The 22752-nt window shown below is 38.3% G+C and overlaps 1 protein-coding gene across 1 annotated transcript; it reads right to left on the bottom strand.

Moving 5' to 3' along the window:
- Nucleotides 1-8412: 8412 nt before the first annotated feature.
- On the bottom strand, nucleotides 8413-22309 carry LOC115784780 (homeobox protein Dlx4a-like). Its single transcript, XM_030736125.1, has 3 exons — nucleotides 21436-22309; nucleotides 18095-18291; nucleotides 8413-10047 (listed from the first exon to the last, which is right to left on the bottom strand). Exons 1-3 carry the CDS (start codon nucleotides 21770-21772, stop codon nucleotides 9805-9807), a joined length of 777 nt encoding a protein of 258 aa, XP_030591985.1. The 5' UTR covers nucleotides 21773-22309; the 3' UTR covers nucleotides 8413-9804.
- Between the last annotated feature and the right edge of the window lie 443 nt (nucleotides 22310-22752).

Here is a 22752-nt window from a genome sequence, read left to right as displayed (position 1 = left end):
AAGGGAAAGTAATCCGGTCTCACTGCATAGCATGCCAGCACAGTTAGTAGTCATTGGCAATGACTATACTGAGCCGCACCACGGATTGCGCAATCCGTGGTGCGGCTCGCCGGGCTGGTGCCTCACCGTTCGTCTCTTAGTATTTGACCGGCAAATGCGAAAATTCAGCGATTTTGAAAAAACTAATCTAAAAATGGTGTAGTTAAATGGAAAAGAACTTTAAAATACAAATCACTGAATGAATATAACCATTTAATTTATTTTTTAATTTTATATTTCCACAATGACAGGTGAGGCCGTGCCTCACCTGCCTCCCCTGACTGCACGTCACTGCATTTAACCTATATGTACCATCTACATATGAATCATATTCCTGTTTAACAATATGTTGCTTGGTAAGCTTATCCAGACTTTTGGACAGTCATTGTGTCATTTTGTGCTTTCAATGTAAGTCAGTGGTGTCGAACTTAGTTTAATGGCCAGTTAGTTCAGTAAGATAAAATGTAGCACCAGCAATGAGAAGAGTTCCCACTTTTTTTTTTCAATTATTTTTTGCTAGAATGTCAAGGAAAGATTATCTCAGGTACAGTGTGTGCAGACAGCTTCCACATAGCTTCTTTTTTCTTTTTAGATTGCTTGTTGGGGGTCTCTTTTGACCACATTTCACACACTAAAAAAATCTATAACTTGACAATATTTATCCTATAAATTTCACAGAATTTTCCTGTTATTTTTAAATATGTGAAATATCAACAAAATTACAAAAAAGAGACTGTTGTCTAATGTAAAATAACATGAACAACTTGTTGCTTTGAATAAACATTATTTTTAAAAACTATTTTACAGAAAATTAATGATTTTTTTTTCCACATTAAAAAAGGTTTATAGCTGGAAAATGATTTAACATGATTTCACTTTGCAATGTTTATTTAAAAGCTAAAACTGTTCAATTATAGGCTAATGCTGTCAACACATAAAATTTGATGCACTGAGTAAAAGTTATACAAAAAGGACAGAAGTAAGGTATACTATCTATAATTTTACATAGATTTGTTTGTTGAACAGCTGAACAGATATGTTGTATAATTATGGAAGTTTTCACTACAAAAACGGTGAAAAAAACAGTATCAATGATTTTTTTTAGTATATAACAGCAAAAATTAGTAAGCTGTGAAAAGGTTTTATTTTACAGAATAAGAAATTGTTCTTAATCTGTTTGCCTGGTTAAATAATGGTTTAAAAAAACATTGGAGAAAACAAAAAGATGTAATTTTGTGAGATGCCACAAAAGTTTTGCAAGATCCCGAGAAAGACTTTTTGTTTTTCTTGGTAACGGTTCTGGCCAATTGGGAATCAGAAGTGTCCAGAGAAGAGAGGACATCCTGCACCTGCACCGAGACAAGGACTTATAAAATGTATCAAGTTAAAGAACTGCATGGCCTTAAATCAAAAACTTTTCTGAGATCTCTCAAAACTTAATGGGGATCTCACAAAAGTAAATCTTTTTTGTTTTTTCTCCAGTGTCCCTTGCGGGGCTCCATAGGAAGGAAACAAACTTCACATGGAGAAGCCATTGTGGATTTTGGGACAGTTATAAGGGGACAGTGTTGAATTTTAAACCTTTTAGAAGAGAAGGTGGAGAATTTTCTTAAATGGCCAGGAATTGCCAGCATTTATAGTTTGAACCAGATGCGCGAGGAAAAATGAACCTCAAAAGACCAACTAGTGTTTATTTTTAAATAAGCAGTGTGGACGTGGGGACATTCTGAAATTGCTATTGTAAAAACAACAATAACGAATTTCAAGGGAGAAAAAAGGACCATTCACAATCTGTAAGGCCAGCATCCCAAACTCAAACTCAGGAGGATTAACTTACTGTTATACCACGCTGTCTTTACTCCAGCTTTGCACTAAATCTCTATGACCAGTCATATTGCATATAGTTAACAGAAGTGTCAGGTAACTATTTAACTGTTAAACCAACTCTTCCCCATCATGATGCTGACAGGAGAGCAGGGTTTGCCAGCAAAGCTTATGACTGAGATAACGTTAGTGGTTTGACCTTTTAAGCTTTTTTTGGACCCTGGTACGGTGCTTATCTTGAGATCTTATTCTGTAAAATAAAACCTTTTCACAGCTTACTAATTTTTGCTGTTATATACTAAAAAAAATCATTGATACTGTTTTTTTCACCGTTTTTGTAGTGAAAACTTCCATAATTATACAACATATCTGTTCAGCTGTTCAACAAGCAAATCTATGTAAAATTATAGATAGTATACCTTACTTCTGTCCTTTTTGTATAACTTTTACTCAGTGCATCAAATTTTATGTGTTGACAGCATTAAGGTGTCAACACATACGGTGCTCATCTTGAGCACCGTACCACATTACTTTTTTTTAACCTAACTACCCCATGATGTGTGTTTGTTTTCCTGTTTCTGGGGACTGATTTGTGCTTGCGGCGCCCATAGTGGCTGCAGCTGCAGACACCCATCTCCCCTATGTTAGTCTTGTCTGTCCTACTCTTGGATGGTTGTTCTGAACAAATTTCGTTGTATGTATATTGACAATAAAGTTCTATTCTAACAGCAGTGTTCAGTATACATGCTTCTTTGGCTTTAGACAGACATCTCTATCCAAGCATCTCCTGCAGTCACACGTTCGTCTTTCTCTCAGCAGATTCATCATGTGGTTTGTTGGTGTCAAAGGGTATTGTGAAAAGGTGAGTTTGCACCATATGTGTTTTAAGGCTGTTTAAAAATTAGACTTGTCATACCTTTGGTGTCTCTGTGAAAACCCTTGAAGGTTATCTATGCATCATGAAGGGCGTTACCAGTAGACATATTGTGTAGCAGGTTGCAAATCTTACTTTAAAAAATGTTGTGTTTATCATCACCAGCAACTTTCATCTGCTGTGTCACAATGTGAGACTTTGCAGGCACCATTATAGAGCCACATGAAAGGTCCAAAGTTAATGTAGTCCTGATTATAGAGTTTAAGTTGTTCCCTCAGTGTTCCCTCTGTGTGGTCCTTCAGTGTAATTCACTCTGTAAATTCTTGTCTCTGCATCTCCTTGTTTCCCTGTTTTATTTTGGTAGGCATTTGCAGTGTTCTTACTCAAAAAAAAAAAAAAATTACTTGCCAGAGAAAGTATTTTGTTAAAGTACTTGTTACAGTACTTTTGTGTTACTTTGTAAAATGACCTGAAATGCACTGTCACATAATTACCAGTTCACCTCTGGCTACAGTTCCACACACCAACACAAATCTCTATCCTAATGAGGACACACATACCAGCTTTCTTTTAGATTTTAATGTATGAACACAAACGTGACAACGTAGAGCTGAAACAGCCTGACGAGACTTTAAAGCAGTCGCCACAGTAATTGTACTTTAGAAACGTGAACAGGTAGAAATGAAAGCTACAGTACCGCAAGTCTGACTGCTCATCACTGCTTTTGTTACCCGTTGAAGATCAGGCTCTGGGTACTGGGCTGCGGTCAGCATGCACTCGGCCTCAACATCATTCTGGGTTCTTCACTAACATCTGTCTGTCTGTGCAAAGAGCTAAAGTTGTGTTAGCAGGATAATGCAGTTGTGTTTGTCCTGAAAGCAGTTTGCATTTCATCATCGCATCATCATTGTATTTTTGTGCGTGAAAGTAATGCCCATATCTACGCTCCTCAAAAACTGTAGGCCACGCCGCCATTTTCCTCCTCTCAGCATGTGAACTGAAACCAGCTGACTGTAGTGCACAGGAAAAGAAAAACATGTTCATTCGATGTTTCTTCAGTTATCTGCCTGGTGCGCAGGTAGCTGAAGAACCTCTAAATTAAGTAACAACATAGTTGTAACTGTAATTTGTGACAGTAACACATTACATTACTGAAAAATGTAATGTGCTTACGGTGTCATGTTACTTTGGAACATGTTAACACCGAACACTGATCCTTTGTCTCCTGTGTCTTGCATTTATTTTTGCTTCCTGTGTATCATTGTCTTGATTAGTTTCAGCTGTGTCCACTTTCCCTAATTCCCCTGTGTGTATTTATAGAGTATTTCCTTTGTTCTTTTTCAGATTGACTGTTAATCTCCCCTCATGTACTTCCTGTTCTCTGAAGAATTTTTTGATTTTGATGTTTATTTTTCCCTCTGTGAACTTTTGCTTTACTGTATCATGGACTTCTGCATACAGAAGATTGAAGGTTAGGTTTCAGTTTAGCCTGCTTTTTTCTGATTACTATATTTGTATACAAATATGCAAATGCAAAAAAATGTTACACAATAAAATGCACAATCAATACATAGATTACTAATTTTTATTATTAAAAATGTAATAATTTAGAGATACCACTTAACCTGACCTCTTTGGACACACTACTCTGGTGCATATATATACTGACTACCTATTGCTTTTTGTATTAAATTCAACAGATGCCACTTCAAGATAAAGGCCAGCAAAGGGTGAAAAGGGGAGAAGAACACTTTCAGCAGGCAGCTGGTGGTCAGCCTTTCCCCGATAACAAAAACTGTGGGAATCTGATCTCATCTGTGAAAAATAGCAGACAAGCCAGTTCTGGTATTCTCTGGCAAATGCCAATTATTTTGCATGGTGCTGTGCCGTGAGCACAAGTCCCACTAAATAACTGGTAGTGTTTGCTCTGTGCCTCCTTGCACAAAGAAACATATACTGGTCCTGCAGCTACAGCCGTGCCCTCCTCTCCTCGCATAACAGCCCATCTTCTGGTATCTACCACACTCTTGAGACTGTGTTTGGTGACATAGCAAAGCTTCTTGCAACTGCACCTATGGACGTGCCATTGTGGATAAGCTGGACTACCTGTGCAACCTGAATGGACTGCTCATATTGTCTCTTGTTACCAGTAATGACAAGTACCAAAATAGAAAAGCAAAACTAGAAAAATCAGTCAGAGTGGAGAGGAGAGAACACTGGTATTTGTTCACCTTCTCTGAGGGAGAGCTACTGTTTCATTGTGTTTCACAGTGAACCTGAGCTGTACCTGGTGTCAGCTGCACCTTGATTGAAACATAATGTTGCTGTCTGTAAGTGTCCAAACATCTTCAGGTGTCTGCAGCACCAGGGGGACCTGCCATGCTCAGTGTGTCTCTAAGTTTAGTAGTCTAGCAAGTAAACCAAGGGTAGTGTGACATGCAGCAAAGCGCCAAAGGTCAGACTCAAACCCAGGCCACTGACTTCCAGCCCTAAAGCTCATGCCGTGAGCTAATCCAGTGCCCTTTTTTTTTTTTACGGTTTTAAGCCAAATACATTAAACATTGTTGGGTCACATTATTAAGTAATTTCATTGTTTTTACACATGCAAATGCCTTTTTGTGAAACATAAAAAATCTGTAAAATACACAAGATTTCATGTACATTTAAAACCACAACAACTGTAATTTAATTTAACCTCACATAAAAATACAGAAAATTTCTGTACATTAATTATGGAGCATTTCTGTATTTTTCTGGTGTTCCGGCTGCCAAAAAATTTGTTTTTTTTGTATTTTTTTAAACAGTGTGAGGAGAAACATCAGTAGCTTCGAAACCTATAACTGAGCAGTTTTCTAGTTTTTAATTGAAAAGTTCAAGCCTGAAGGCAACTCGTCAGGTGAGCACCAAGACCAGAAGAATGATTCGTTCTTTTTCCTTTTTTTTTTTTTTTCCAGCATCCATGGACTCACGCAGCTCAGGGTGAAACTGTTGATGGGGACATCTCCTGTCCCGAGGTGTCATTCAGCATTCAGCGGAAACGATCTGAATTGCGGTGACTGCCATCTTGTGCAGGCTAAAATCACAGGAGTTTTTTGGCCACATGAACACAACCCCCGCTCACCACCTCCGTGCAACTTTTCTGCTAAAATGAAAACCAAGCTGAAGGATCATAATTTTGCCACACAGTGCTTATTGCAAGGGGACACGACAGAACTTCCAGTGAGATCCAAAAACAGCAGCTGAGCTGAAAAGAGATTAAAGGCACCGAAAGCAATGATCATAAATGTGAGATGGGCCAAATTTAAATCAGGCAAGACCTTTGATATGTACAGAGCTTTTCTAACTTACAATGTTAAACACAGTTATGATGAATCATGTCCAAACTAATAAATGACTGGCTGCCTGAGGATCAGCGATAGTTAGTATCTTGTCTTTTTAAGCCTCTAAAACAATCAACTGAAACTGACAAAGAGACTTTATTTGGAAAAGTAGCCTTTTATGTGTAACTGAAAATGATAATTGTCTTTGCTCCCTAACCACCAAGAGTTGGGAGAACAATTTAATAAAAACAAGTGCCGAAATTAAATTCTGATTGCCAAGTTAGAGTTAGAGTTAGAGTTAGGGTTGTTACAGATGATGAATTAGACCTCAGAGGGTTAAAAGTCTCTTCCACCACTCTGCTCTGTCTGCTATATTGTGCATGTGTGGCCCTTTGCATTCTCCTTCAGCTTTTCTTGCCGTCTTCATTTGCCAACTCATCAGCAGACACCATTATGTTGCCATGGTTCCCCAGCCTCCGGCGGGCTTCCATCAGTTCATTAGGACAATCCAACATGTCTGAAGTATTCCATAAAACTCTATGGTGTGAACTGTGCCAGAGGCAACAGGATGCTGCTCTCGGTAGCAGATTAAATAAGTCGAGTTCTTCTGAAAGTTGCAGTGTGGGGGCTCTTAGTTCAACGGGCTGTTTGATGCTTGGAGGAAAACTACAAAAGAAAAGGTGTTTGACTTTCCACTCCACTTCCACACGAAACGGGGGCTGTTAAGGGAAATAAGTAATGCCCTTTATACTTCTGGGGTGAACAATGAACAGTGCTCAGGTTCTCTAATATGTGTTTACTGTTAAAAAGACAGCAGTCAACTGTCTCCACTAGATTGAAGAGGAAGAGGAAGAAAATTGTCCAGTGGTATAAAGTAACATACTGTTCTGGCTAAATCTCTTCCTGAAAATCAAGCCACTTCATGCCCAGCTGTAAATGACTCCTTTCTCTGACTCTTCACTTAATGGCACGAAAAGTGCAGTGTTGTTAATAACTGATTATATTTTCCTGTCCCAACCCTAAATTAAACATTTAAAAGCACCATATGAAAAGATATAAGGAGTGTTTTCAAGCATTTGTTACTGTCAGCTTTAAGTCTTTATATGAAGTGATGTAAACTGATGGTTTATAGTGGACAACTCAGTTAAATTAATTTTAATTATTTCAGATTATTTTCTATTATATTTCTCGATACGGACCATTTCACAACAGTAGCAGTGTGTTTAATATTGGAAGGGAAAGATCCTGTAATATTCTAAGATCTGATGACACGCTGTGAGGAAGCATTTGGCAGCGGTAGGGAGGAAGAGCGCAGCTCAACTGTAACAGGAAGAGATCTTGAGCGGAACCAGGCTCAGGGAGGGGCAGCCGTGTGTCTGAGTTTAAGCATGTGAAATGGTTTTCACTTCACAGATATGTCATTTGGACAGAATATTTGGTTCATATGATAAAAGAAATCACTAATTTTACAACTCAACATCATCTCCAAAGAGACTTTTAAAGCAGGTCAATCCGAAGAGAAATCTGATGCTGCTGCTCTCACGATGAACGAGACGCCGCAGCGTTTAGCTCAACTGACCTTCCACCTTTAGAGAAATGCATACGAGCTAGTTTTAGAAGGAAAACAGTGCTTACATGTGCATTTGAAATAACTGCCTCACATATTCATAAATGTGTACCCTCATCAGGGTTTTCTCTCGTGTCGGGTCAATATGAAGAATCTTGAGAGGACTGTTGCTGTGAGCTGGCATTTTAGTCAGTAAATAAACTGGAATGTACTGATATATAATAAAGTAGCTATTTGCCTTTTCTGGTAATAAAATACTCTAATATATTCATGCAGATCTTCAAAAAAACATTCAACAAATCAATTTGATGTGAAAGGATTAGGCCTCAGTAATCCAGTTTGATGCAATCCACGACTTCCTACACTTCTCCCTTGAGGCCTTGAGGTAGAAGGATATTCCCTTGACTGACAATTACAGATAATTACAGCATCAGAGTGAAAGCTTTATTTAACAAGCTGTGTCCTAAATTACCTATAATTGACGTGGTCATTTTATAAAATCATTGACGATGTTTGACGACTGTTTTTGCATTTCCAGATGTTTGCAGGGGTGAAAGACGTGACTTGCTTCTTCTGATTTACGACTTCAAGAAAATGGCTTCAGGCCACGGGGACGCACAAAGAGCTTAAAGTGAGGGGGGATGTGTTATTTTAGCAATAAGTTACTGTTGCCTGAATTTGATATTCTATTAAAGGTGCAAAGACAAATTATGTCCACCTTTGAATTTAAGTTAGATAAACAAAATCAGATAGTTTGGCGGTGATGACTCAGTTTGATTTATTTCAAATAACAAAGGCAAAATGTGTTTGGGATTTAAAGCTGAAACTGCAGAAAAATGCAAAGTTCATAAAAATGTGAATCAGCTTATTATTTTCCACCAAACACCCCAAATCCCACAAAAGCCGTCGGAGGACAAAAGCGAACAATGCGTAGAATAGAAGGGAGTGTGCAGCCCAATTATTTTAATTTAGTCCAATTTTCAGTTATATGGATTATAAAAAATAACAACAACAAAAACAAAGTGAGCCAAAAAAATAAGATGGAAAAAATACTCAAAGGGTCATCATAAATCCTCCTGAAAAAGGATTTTAGAAATACCATAACATGCCTGCGTATAACTTATACCTACAGTATACAGTATAAGAACACCTATTAGTACTATTTCATATTTGCCTTTTGGTCTATATCCACACACACACACACACTCACACACACACGCACGTCAGCATCACAAGAATGTTCTTTTCCATCTGCTTTTTAATCTGATCTGTCTTTAACATCAGCAAACCCGAGTGTTCATTAAAAAAATGTTTATGAGGATGCCCTGAAAAACCGAGTGTACCCCCCAAATAAAAGGATTAAAAAAAACAAACAAATGCAGGGTTGGCGTTAGCTTTGAGTTGTAGCATTAGTTTAGCTTTATCAAAAGGTCTTAGCAGGCAGAGCTGCTCTGGAGGCAGAAATAGACTTTTATAAACAAGAAAACTTGGGCAAAGTTAGTTAAAAAACATATTTAAAGCCAAATTTCCTCCTCTTACAAAAGAAAAGCTTCTACTGCTGCTGTAAAGCTACATTTGTCATTAGTCATATTTATGCTGTAGCTGAGACTTCTGGCTTGGGTTGGTGTTCAGCAACATAAGCACAGTCTCAGTCAGATATGCACAGTTTAATATTTGGCGACTGGCAAAAATAAAGACCAAAAACATGACAGTGAAATACTTTGAACAGGTATGCGCAGCACTGCGGCTTGGCGTAAGCACCGAACACTCACTGCTCAGCTCTGTAGCGTATCAGATCTGATGATCCACTCCTCATAGCTAAGTCTCTGAGTAGTTTATCAATATTCATATCTAGCTAATTATGTTACAAATGAGACCTGAGCCACTTTGTTGATTCCTGATAAAGGCTTGTCAGACATCATCAATATACTGTTAACATCTAACGGTAAATTCAGCAATTTTACCGATCCTTGTTTTTCATATATAATTGTATATTTTACAGCTATTTTAGCAGTAGCCACTATATCTGCCTGCTTCAGTTGTATTGGTGTCTGACACTTATATTTTTGCCTCCAGAGTGGCTCACACTCTAAATAATGTCCGTGTCTTTCATAGCTCCAGTTCAGCCTGCTGGAATAAATCCGCAATTTGTCCTGGAAGTGTTTGCATCTCCCTGTCTGTCACATCATCTGAGTTCTTGGCATGGATTCCTGCTGGTGTCCGGGGTACCAGTGTCCAAAATTGTTCACATATCCTCCCGAGTGCACCGGTGCACCTTTGGCAGCCATGCTAATATCCCACAAGGAGCATGGAGAGGAGGAGGACGGTGGCGGCGGGGCAAGGTGTTCTCCCTCGGGTCCGCAGGGCCCGTTCTTCATGATCTTCTTGTATTTAGATCGCTTGTTTTGGAACCATATTTTGACCTGGAAGATGGAAGAGGGAAAGAGTTAAGACCCCTGCTGATGACACTATGATTGCATTCAGTGATTCAAGCATGAGTTCCCTTTAAGTGACTGTTTTACTTTAAGGTCACGGATCAGTGAATATTTTTTAAAGAATTATTATGCTCTAATTTTGTCCAACTTTTTTATTTGTTGAGGTTTTTTTATCCTTAACAATCACAAAAGCGGGCGTGCCTTTGCCAAAAATACTAAATTAAACTTCAATTGCAGCCTTGTTGTCATATACCAACACCAACCACTCAAGTTGGGGTTTACAACCATGCCTATCAAGGCACTTATAATATGTGTGCTTCATAAGCATCTTCAACCTGCCAGCACAAAGGAACCATACAATCACCAAAAAATCAAGGTGGGTACCCAAGAGAAGTGTTAGCGTGGATATGACCACAGTCTCAGCTTCTTATGCAATCAAATAATAGCAAGAAAAGTGGTTTTGTAGAGCGATCACCTTTAAGTTTTAGGATAGAAAATATTAATTTATCATTTTATTGTCTTTGAGGTCAAACTGATTTTTTTTTTTTTGCAAAATTTGAAGGAATTCCCTCAAGATTGTCACACCAAAATCGAATAACTGAAGTGAAGCTCACCTCCATGCATCCCCCCCAACACACACACACACACACACACACACGCACGCACGCACGCACACACACATTGTTGCAGATATAGCATCACTTGAGGTAAACCTAGGAAGGAAGCAGTATTTTATTGTTTCTTTATTTTTTAAAATCCAGCTTTTAGGAAACACTGAAAGGTTTTAAAGAGAAGTTTGAGTGAGTTTCAGCAATATCCCTGATACCTATAGCAGACAAAAACAACAAAAAAAAAACAATAAGGTAGCATAAGATTACAGGAAACTAGGCAACAATAGGCAGCACACATAAGATGTGCCTACCCTTCAATTCCACTGGAGTATTAACAGACAATAAGCTTGTAGTACTATTACAGGAAAACTACAGGTAGCCAGTAGAGCTAAAAAAACACCAGCCATTGTAAAAGGTATTCATAACACACTGTGATCCATATAGCTCCTTCAGGGTTATAAAAATAACACTGATAAAAGTGACAGGTGTTTAATGGAACGCCTACATGTTCCAGTACAACGAGTTCAACAAACACCGATGCTCAGATTTTCTAAATGTAACCATATTGTTACCTGTTCCTGTGAATACATCAGCCAGCAGGTTCATAAAAAAAATACTGTGTGAATAATACAGACACAGTATTATTAAAATATCTCAAATTATGTAGATCACTTCAATCATTTATCTGTGGTTAGAGATTATTCAGTTGTGTTGATGTTGACATAATTGGCAAGTTTTCTGTTTCCAGCATGCTTGCAAATTGAGCATCAAATTACACAAAAGTGCCTTTCGGGCAACCTGTCAGCTTAGCGGGAATGAGTCAATCATGAATAATTGCACACAGCCAGTGAAGGATACTTTTGTCTGAAATAGGATTTAACTGGGCTGTAAAGGAAAAAAAGAAAAATGCTCACAGAGCTGGTGCTGCACGGAGGAGCAGCTCTGGCTAACAGCAAAGGAGAAAAAATATAAAAGAGTGAGAAAAAGAAAAGAAAACACTTTTGGCTCTCAAAGAGTTTTCTCCTAGGAATTATTACCCTGGGAGTTTATGAGTATTTATGAAGACTGTTGAAGTGGTTTTATGGAAGATATTTTATTCTATAAAAATTCTAATTTCAGACTGCTGTAATTGACTCTGAATATGTGGAAAAAATTATCCCTTTACCAATAATCCAAAAAGGTCCAGCTTTCACACCCGGCTTTTGATCCGAAACAGCCAAAAATCCACGGGGAGTGAAATTTGACATTTAATTTAAACTCTATTGTTCCAGTGTATCTACTGACGTCAGTCACTAGCTGTGAGAAGCATAGATAAACTCCATAAATATACAATACCATCGTAAGTAAATCCCAGAAATGCTGCTAAATGTTACAATTCAGCAATTAAAATTCTAATTGCATTTTAAATTCATCACTTTGACTTCTTTAATGTGTAATATTAAAAAGAAAGTATTTTAACTAATATTATAGTTGTACAGTCAAGTTTCTATTTATGATAATTGATATATTAAAATAAAAAAAGTGACAGCCACCCACCACACTGAATGCAATATAATAATTTCCCTACCTAAAGTATTGAAGTGTAGCTTATAAGGCCAGGTGTCAATCAACAGCATGTTATGTTAATGCTCGTTGAGGGCATTAAATCTGTAATTATTGGTTTCATATTCCAGCAGCAACACGGAGCTGACAACTTTTCTGAGAGCGTGGCTAATGACTCTGACTTTAAGGGAGGAAGGTGGCTGAGAGGCAGGCAAGATGCCTCTGAGGGGAGACAGAGTGTGTGTGTGTGTGTGTGTGTGTGTGTGTGCGTGCGCGCACACACACGCATGTAAGATGGACAGAGATAGAGAAAGTTTCAAGGAAAAACATTAGAACGGTGCTACGTGCCATTCCTCAGCTGTGTTTGGGAACATTATTTTTCGATGGAAAGTGGTCAGTGGCTGGCTGGCAGCCTAATGGCATGATCACTATCTTAAAGAGTGTGTGTGTGTGTGTGTGTGTGTGTGTGTGTGTGTGTGTGTGTGTGTGTGTGTGTGTGTGTGTGTGTGTGTGTGTGTGTGTGTGACCGTGGGCGTACACATGCAGACAAGCTACATATGTTTTTCACGGGTGTGCCTGTGATCACAAACGTGTACCCGTGCATGTGAGGAATGCTCGCTGTTCACACTGGACTTATACATATTTCACAGATGCTCACAGACTGATCACAGCTGACTGCAGCTACGAGCTCTTCTGTGACTTCATCTAGTAACTATGTCATCACTAGATGAGAGAAAACAAGCCTGCAAATATAAAAATTGATTTATCTATAAAATTGTAACGCATATTTCCCCCATAATTCTCTGTGTTTAAATATTATTTAACCCTCAGAGGTTTAAGTCATCATAGATGATAATCCTAACCTGACCTTATATTTAGGTGAAAGGCAAAACAGGCTTTTTTGGGGGGTGGGGGATGTGAATCACTTTTAATGTTTCAGTTAGAATGATTATTTTTTTGTTTCCTAAACTGCTTAAAAATGTAGAAAGTATAAGTTCAGCAAAATAAAATAAAAAAAAATTCCAGCCGTTGCTATGAGAGTTATTAAAAAGCCCTGTCAGTGTCTGAAAACCACTTATTTTTTACTAAATCTGTGTGTCATAAGATCAAAATTCCAGTGAAAATCATTTGCATAATACAAAGGGGAGAAAGGTAAACAACAACAATAAAAAAATATAGTTATCATAAAATGAAGGGAAAATATTAAATAACTTTGTCAGCTCTGAACATCAGTCACAGCAGAGCAAACCTCACAAGAGCAGGGCTTCTTTAGTGTCACATGAACTTGTACATTAATAATATAACACTATACACAATAATACACAAATATAAACAAACTTTTCCTCATCCATAATCAGTGGAAAAAAAAAACTCAATAAGAGTGCTATTATATCAAGTTCTGTGGGCCAAATATGCAGAAGTTTAAAAAACCTTTATAGTGTAGGCTGTCCCACAGCTGTCAACCAGCAAGCAACTTTGATAGGATTGATTGGTGCCAGTGTGGAAGATATTATCAGGTTTATCAGATAAATGCAGATAGACTTACTTCCTGGTTTAACTGATAATACTATGCCATAGTTTTTTGTGCAGAGAAAATCTTAATCCTTCTTTATTAAACTTAAGTCTGAGGCCTAAGTCATCATCTATGTTAACCACAACCCCAACCCTAACCGAGGCAATCAGAATATTTTATTTTCATGTTTATTTACCTATTCTACCAAATTATGGCATTCAGGGAACAAAGAACAGAAAAGATTCTAACTGAAAAGATATTTACTCTTTTCCAGGAAAGCCCATTTTCCATTCCTCCAAAATACAGGGTTAGGGTTAACACTTAAGATGACTTTGACCTCAGAGGGTTAAAATAAAGTCATAGCTACTCTAACTAATCTCTTGATTTGTTTAATATGGTTACTGACATCTGGCCAATTGCGGCCTGGTTGGACCTGTTTCTAGTAGTGCTGCCACATTCTGAGCACAAAAAGCATTTGATTTGATTTGTCCACTTACTTTAGATCCTCTAAAAATAATTGGCTGTGTATACAAGATGCTGAAATTCAACAATGTTTAAGGCAAAATTTTTGTTCCATCAGCTGCATCTTAACTGATTCCTTTCAAAGCTTTTGTGCAGCATGGTTAACATGGTTAACAGTATATCGACATTTCAGGCACTTGCACACCTTTAACATTTTGCATCATCACCTTCAAAATGTGGTGTTTTGCATAGGGTATATTTTACAAACACTGCTGTTTTTTTCCCATCCATCCATCCATTTTCTTCCTCTTATCCAATTGAAGGACTTTTGAGTGTTTCATTGTGGAGACATTTACACATCAGGAACTGGACATCTAAAACATCCAAATAAAATGGCAAAAAAGTAGTGAGTGATTTTGGACACAGCCCAACAATGTGAGCTATGGAATGAGAACATATGTTACGTTCCTGCAGTATACGATGCTAAGAAAAGATTCCTTTAAGTAACCTTGTGCCTTGTTTCCAAAATGGGAACTCACAGTCCCACAAAAATGTGCTTCCATTCCTCAGACTACATCATATATGCTCTCACTGTACTCCAGTATGAGCTGAACTCAGACATACTGTAAGGACACTGATGTAGTCAAAGCCCACTGTCTTTGATCCAAAACACCTCAGAGAATATGAAGTTAAAAAAAGATGTGTTTCTTTAGTAAGCATACATGAGGACGACTTGTAGCAGACCACAATAAAAGCCACTCTATCAATAGAAAAGGTGAAGGCAAATTAATGGATCATCCCCTACTCCTAGTGTACACATAGCCGCAGCAGTTAATTCATATGGGATTAGGACAGTTCAGCTGATAACATCAAATGCTTATGGATACTGAGTGTGCACACCCACAGACACACATGCAGGCGTGCAAGTATCATATTTCAAATATTCCAAAACAGGACTATCTAATGTTTCCCCAGTAGGACACCTGCTCCCTGTTCAAACCTTTATTCTTCACCTTTTCGACAGGTGTAATGGATCTGTGCTAATTCTAGCAGAGCATAAGCAGATGTGTCACAAATCCATGGCACTAAGGTAGCGCAACATTTTCTATATTGCATATTCCTCTCAGCCATAAATAACAGTGACTGTGCCGTCTGACACAGTGAGCAAATTTGTCTCCAGTCTACATGTACAAGTGTTACTCACAAGGAAAATGCTTCCTGTTTTCCAGCTCTGGGCTCCCAAGAGAAAAAGAACTGTTTGTCATATTGTTAATGACAACTCAGTTGTTGCTGGTTGTGCTTGTGTGAAAGTTCCTCTTTGAAATGGGTCTTTTTACACTTTTTAAATTTATATTAACTAGAAAAAAAGCTAAAGATAAAACTAAAGAAACTAAAGAAAGGGGGCTACATAGCAAGGCTAGGCTATTAAGGTTCAAATTAAAATAATTTACATGATATTTAAAAAACTATCCACACTGACTGTCCCCCTCTTGGTAATTCAGTTTATTTAACATAGCTAAATTTAATATTACAAAAATCCTAACATGGTGGAGAAAAACACTAGTTAAACTCCTGCTAAATGATACTGTGACTAGCTTAACTTGGCTAACGAGCTCATGATGTTAAACTACATTTAAATTGTTTCAGATGTATGCAATTATAAATAAAGATTTATTATCTTTTAAGCTAACGAATTACATTAGGTTGACAGCAGAGGTGAACAAAATATTGATACAGCCATGTGTCTTTTTGCCTCATCTTCCAATAAGTTAGTGACGCACTAGAGCCAAATGTCAAAATAAAACATGGAGCGCTCTGGATTTTCCTGCCAGTCTGACTTGCCGGAGTCACAACTTTATGACTCTGTGGCACGTCTGAAACGAATGTGGGTAAGGTGAATGAGTTGTAGCGTAGGAGAATATCAGGAAAAGTGCAGCCAACTGGCAAAACAAATCAGAGAGCTTAAACTGACACATTGCTAATTTAAATATGCACAGATAATGACAGAATGATGCAGCAAATAAACTGATTTTCCCACAGTTTTCCTTTTTCCTGTCAGTGACATGGATATTGTGATTAATCACAGTGGGCCTTGTGACATATTGAGTATCGTGCTTACCACCCCCCAGTGAAAAACACATAGTTTAACTACAGCTATACTACAGCTACAGGAGATTATTTCATTTGCACTGTTAGCTGCACTTTTACATTTTATTATGTCTCAGTGATCAGGTGCCCCACTTTCTGTGGGACAGGATTTTTAGCACTTGTACCCACATTTTTATTAGGTCTAATTTACAAAACGGCACACACTTTACTCTCACGGAAAACACGTGCCTTAAAAAGAAATGTGAGTCAATGGAGCCATCCTTAGTTACACCAAAAGATGATAACCAAAAAGGATAACTGCTAAATGCACACTTTAACAGTTCCTGTGATAGAAAAGGGGAAAACAGGAGTTCAAGAAGAAGACTATGGCTTGAGACCCCCCACCCCAAAAAATAAATAAATAAATAAAAATAAATAAATAAATAACAGCAGCAAGAACAAGATAATTGTGTCCTAGGTAAAAAACAAACAGTCTATTTGACCGATCACTGTGGATGCTGCCTACTTTTTCTGTGTGTTTATTGAATTAAATAGATCAAAATCTACCTTTAACCATTAGTAATGTGTTGTATATATTATGCTATAATATGTTATAGTACATAAGCATGCTCCTCAGCCACAATTATAATTAGTTTTATAGAGTCTCATCACAATATTCAAAACACTGAATGATTTTAGGCACAATAATCAGCCTAAGAAGATATAAATGAAACATCACAACAAATTGTACATTTCTTTGTAGAACCCAACTGTACATAAACTACTGTATGAAGTAAATGATGACGCACATGTTTCTGATGCAATCCATGCATTTTAATACTTCTTGCTTAAATTATGAAGGTTACTTTTTTTATTTTGGAAGAACCTGCCCTTGCATTCACACTGTTTCTCTAATATTACTATACAGATGTGGATCAGGGGATTTGATCCATAATTTAAAGCATTTGTTGACTGGATAAAATCCGCATCACTGTTGGCTAGCACTTGCCAGCATTTATAGATATTTAGAAGTGATTTGAATTATAATTAAATATTAAAATATCAAATTTAATAACTGCAGTTTGACCTGGAGGCTACAAAACACAATGCAGCTTCACAGACTCCACAACAGACAAAACGGCAGCTGTTAGGCTTTTGTTTGCCTGTGTGTGTGTGTGTGGGTGTGTGTGTGTGTGTGCGCACACTTCAGAGAGATGCAAAACAAACAAAAAGTACGGGCAAATCAATTTTTAACCTCATCCGATGACACAAATACACAAATGCGCATGAACGGACTCCAGGACAGTGCCGTCCTCTTCAAATTATGTTGTTTTCTTATGTATTTGCAGATTTAATCTATGACTGTCATAGATAGATATCACATGACTCTTATGTTAGAGCATATCAGTGTCAAATTTACACATGAAGGAGTGTGCGTTGGCCTCAGTCGACACGAATGTTCCAGTGCCTGTTTGTTTGTTTGTTTGGGCTTAATAAGAACAAAAGGAAGCGATTAAAAGTGTGACTGATCTCGATGAAAACGTTTCTCAAATTGTTTTTGTCATATGTACTTTGGAAAGTAGGGTGAAGTTGGCAGCGCAACCCTCTATTAGCAACACTTCATATTAGAAAGGTGTCCAAATCTTGTCATCACAGGTTATAATGTTTTTTCAATAGACAGGTTAATTATATTTTTAAAATGCAAATACATATTTCTAATGCATCATTCCTTTCTGCTCAGTCTTAATAGGTAGGGTGTTCTGAATGTGAAAAGGTCGGCATTTGCATCCATTTGTGTATGTCCTATCCTGCATGTTACCTGGGTCTGCGTGAGGCCCAGTTTGGCAGCCAGGTCGGCCCTCTCTGGCAGGGCGAGGTACTGGGTTTGCTGGAAGCGCTGGTTGAGGGCCTGGAGCTGCAGACTGGAGTAGATTGTTCGGGGCTTCCGGATCTTTTTCCCTTTCCCATTGAGCCTCACTTCTCCGTTCTCTATGACCGCAGTGGGCTTATCGTGCTCTATGTTATGAGGGAGGACAGAAGGATGGTTCTCAGTTACATTTGAACAAACTGGGATTTCAAACTGGAGTTTTTGATGTCACAAAAAACTACAGGAAACAAAGTACATTTTAATATTGAAGTAATTACTAGATTTAATAAGTAAAACAGAAATTCAGGGGGCAGATCTGTACGTAAAACAAATATGTGTGAATCATAGAAACAATGAAAATGGATGTTGGACAACAGTGTTTTTTACTCCTGGTTTTTTTTTTGTTATTTTTGTCTGTTTATTTTGATTTTTTTTTTTATCTTAACCATTCAACAATTTACCTCATATTTTACATTTCCAAAAAGCATGAATAACATTTCAAAATTAATTGTATTAATTGTATTAAATTTAGGTTTAATCATTTTGACCATCTGAAAGATTTTACAAAAATGAAAAACTGTCTACATGTGAAATACAAAATTATCACCTAAGGATTTAATTATAATTATTTATAAATTCCCCACAATAAAATTGGATGAAATTGTAAAAAATGGGTATAGCACAGAAGCAATAATTTTCTTCACCCAGTACCCGGGGCTAGAAAGTCCCCAGCATAAAGGATGTGGCGCTCTAATAACCTGAAATAACACTGGATGAAAATAACCCACTGGTTCTGGGGTAAAATCACTGCAGCTACCGTGGCTCTGTTTCACCCACTGATATTGTGTAATGACAATATTTGTTGGTTTAAGATGGGGCTGCATGACAGCTATGACATGTACTAAGTTCTGTAATGTAAATGCGTGACAGTAAATGCTGCAAAAGCAAAAATAAATAAGTAAAGAAAGCAAATAAACCCCATTTGTCCTCTCCAAACCAGTTTGGCTTACAGTTATTCAGTCACACCAGCAGCTCAGCTATGTTGCCTCTTCTTCTTCTTCTTTTTTAATTTACTTTTTTTTTTTTTCAGGGAAGCTATACTGTGTTCATGCTCGCCTCCACTGATCTTTGTTATGACATGAGCTCACAGCCTGCAGTGGCAGGAGAGAACAGCTGTGGACAAGCCAAGGCCCCACAAGACGCTTGGATTCTGGATCTGAGCTGAGCTCCGGCAGCAAGGAGCTGAAGTGAAGGACAGAAGAACAATGGGTGCTCAGAAAAGATCTGACAAAGAAAAGTTTCCTTTAAAGAGAAAGTGTGTTAGTGTGTGAAACACTGACCAGCTCAACCATAACAGCTATATGTATGTTTTGTAGTGGTGACCCCTGGTGCAACAAACTGGACATTCGATGAAGGTGGTAAGGACACAGAAATAATAATAAAGTGCTGATGTTAAGAAGAAGAAGAAGAAGAAGAAGAAGAAGAAGAAGAAGAAGAAGAAGAAGAAGAAGAAGAAGAAGAAGAAGAAGAAGAGACATTACTATTCCAATGTTATTCACAGACTGAGATTTGCACTGCATGAAATTGAACTTGTATCCAGTGAGTTAGAGGCTGTTATAAAACAAATCCAAAGAGTCTGATTTGGGGCAGAACCAACGAACATCTGTTTTTCTAGCTGACCCTTTTCTGTGCCACTGATGTGTATAAACTGTAGTTGCCTTGAAGCGTTGTGAAATGAGCCTTGAGCTGATCCGTCTGTTCATCTGTCAATATGTGGAATCATAATTTATTTAAGAGCCCAATAAAGTAAACCTGCTGGAAGCGCTGATATGGGGCTTTCAGCTGTGTCACATTTATGTCAAACTTTTTTCTTTTTTAAATATTAATTTATTGATATTTTCAGTCATTTGTAGACATAACTGTGCAAAAACAATCTGGGATAAAATTGGTTTCTAAGTGCATTTTTCCAAATGATATTTTTAAGCTTTTCTGCTGTGTTTGTGTGTATCTAATACACGATGTCTGTTTTCTGTTTTTTTATGGGTGCCTGTCATTTTTCATGTGTTCCAGCATTCCTGCCAGCTTAATATTTTGTGAAAATCAGAGAGGAGACTTTAAACTGAAACCGTACACCAGCACTGTGAGTCAAAGATATTTTCAAACGGTTAAATAGGGACAAAAAAAAAATGAATGTGTACAAAGTACAAATAGCTTTATGTAGACATAAATAAAATAAATAAATAAAATTTAAGAGTGAAAAAAAAAAAACTGAAAATGTAAAAGGAAATTGATCTGTACTGGGATATTATTGAAAATAAAAACGGTGCAAGATGGTGAAAGTTATATGGGATTTTCATTTTATGAAATCTTTTCTTATAGTTGCATTATATGTAATTTATCACATGTAGCGATACTACACAGGAAAAACCTCAATATTCTTAAGTCAGTACAACAAATGTATAAATAATTTAAGGTAAAATTATCCATTTTTTCTTACGGTTGGGATTCTAGTTGTGTTATACGTCGGAAAAGTTGCACAGTAGACGTGTATGATTTTTTTTCGTTCAAAATAACATTTTAATTTAATCTTTATCATATAGTCAATTAATCCCGTTGATTGTGTCGGTGGCGGCGGAGGTCAGATTGTGATTACAGGCTTTGGTGTCTTCTCAAAGGGAAACGTGAAGAGCATGATGATGATGATGATGATGATGATGATGATTTTGGTAGGGAGTGCATCTCCGGCGGGTCGCTGCGGGACACCACAGGGCCGGTGCCGGTAGCTTCTTGTGGAGAGTCACACAGTCTGTGCGGGCCTTAAACTCATCTCCCGGCCAACCCCAAAATACACTAAACTCAACGCTGTGGCCGACCCTGCGTGTGGATCCAATTATCGCGCTCCGCTGTGGATTATTTTCACGTTTCGGTTGACCCACTTCAATAATTTTAATGTCCATCCACTGTGATTACCCGTATTAGTTTTGTGTGTATTATTCTTTTAATGTCTTTTGTGACAGGTTTCAGACTGTACCATTATTTAAAAAGACATCGAACTAATAATTATGTATTATTAGTATAGTATATTCTTTTAGTTTTCCTTTATTTACTGGCATCCTTCAGCACCTCAGCACTTCTAAACTAAAGAAATAAAACAAAACAAAACAAACAAACAAAAGAAAAGAAAACCAAAAACGAAACATGAGTACACTGTAAATATTTTAAAGCGAAGTATAAGGCCAAACTATAGAAACAAAATTGCAAACATAATTTTTTTTTTTCTGTGTAAAACCTACCCGCATCCTCCAGTCTGGTGTGTCCGAGCGCACCGCTGTGACCTCCGTGCTGATAAGGCAGGTAGGCACCGGGGTGATGTGCACTCACTGTACTATGGTAGGGCGGGTATCCCAGCGGGCGACCGTAAGAAGAGGCCCCGGAGGAGAAGGGCCCATCGTGCTGCGAGGGCCCGACGGCGTGCAGTCCGTGGACCGGGTAATGGTTGTGGGATAAGCCTGGTGAAGGTTGCTGATGTCCAGGGTGTCCGGGGTAGCTGTGGCCGCCGAACTCCAAAAACGCAGATTTGGACGGATCGGTCGTTACTAAAGTGTCTGATATGGAGCTCATAGTCATCATTGGGGAGAGGGACAGTGATGCGGAGGGGAAGAAGGACGAAGGGTCGGCTATGACCTCCAGATGGGGGTCATGATTAGGCAACCCTTTAAAACGAAAACTTTTCAGAGCTTTTCAGAAACCAGCACCAGCTCTTTAAAAACAGAAACAAAAACCGGCTTTATATTCCTGTTCAGTGGAAATGCGGAGATGAAGCGGGTTTAGGAGGGTTTGCCCTCCGGTACATCCCAGCTGAAGGGTCCACAAACGTGACGCTCAGCGTTCAAAACCATTAAGTCCAAGAGAGGGAGACAGGACGCATGACAGGGAAACACGCAGACCAACAGCAGTCAGCGAAAGCAGAAAACAAAACAGGAACTCTCACCCAACAAGTATATTTAATTACGAATATCCTTCGAAACGGTCCGGTTTTACTCCTACTCTCGGTCCAGAATAACCGAGTCGCCGCTTGTTTCCCCCCTTGTTGTGAAGAGACTCCTGGCAGCAGAGCGGGCTGGAGAGTGTTCCAAACTTGAGAGTGCACTGCGCGTCTGCACGGACCCCCTCTCTGCCTCCATTTGGCACAAGCAGCGCGCTCATTGGCTGCAGCGCTTCACCCTGTCACACAAATCACAACCGGCAGCGGCGGCGCACCGGCTCTTCCCGGCGCTTTTGGCGGAGAGCAGGCCTTAATAATGCAAAAAAGAAGTCTCAAAGTGAGAAGCAATTTTAGCCATTAAAACATTTTCCCGCAAGTGTGACAATACGCGCAAAAACCTACAGGCATAGTTTGCTTTCACGAGGTCAACAACTGTCGGAATCGCAACAATTTAAGGAGGACATGTTATTAATACTGACTGACGAGGATTATATATATAAAGTGGGGTCGGGTCGCATTTGTTACTGTGGAAAATGAAACTTAATTCTGTAACTTGTGAGGAGGAAATTTCCTCTGGCATTTAACACAACTGATGCTAGATTCTATTTTTTTTTTTACTACATAA

The sequence above is a fragment of the Archocentrus centrarchus genome, chromosome 8, assembly GCF_007364275.1.
Source record: "Archocentrus centrarchus isolate MPI-CPG fArcCen1 chromosome 8, fArcCen1, whole genome shotgun sequence".
NCBI lineage: Eukaryota > Metazoa > Chordata > Actinopteri > Cichliformes > Cichlidae > Archocentrus > Archocentrus centrarchus.
The sequence above is the reverse complement of the archived record's forward strand: the minus strand, read 5'-3'. Positions and strand labels throughout refer to the sequence as shown.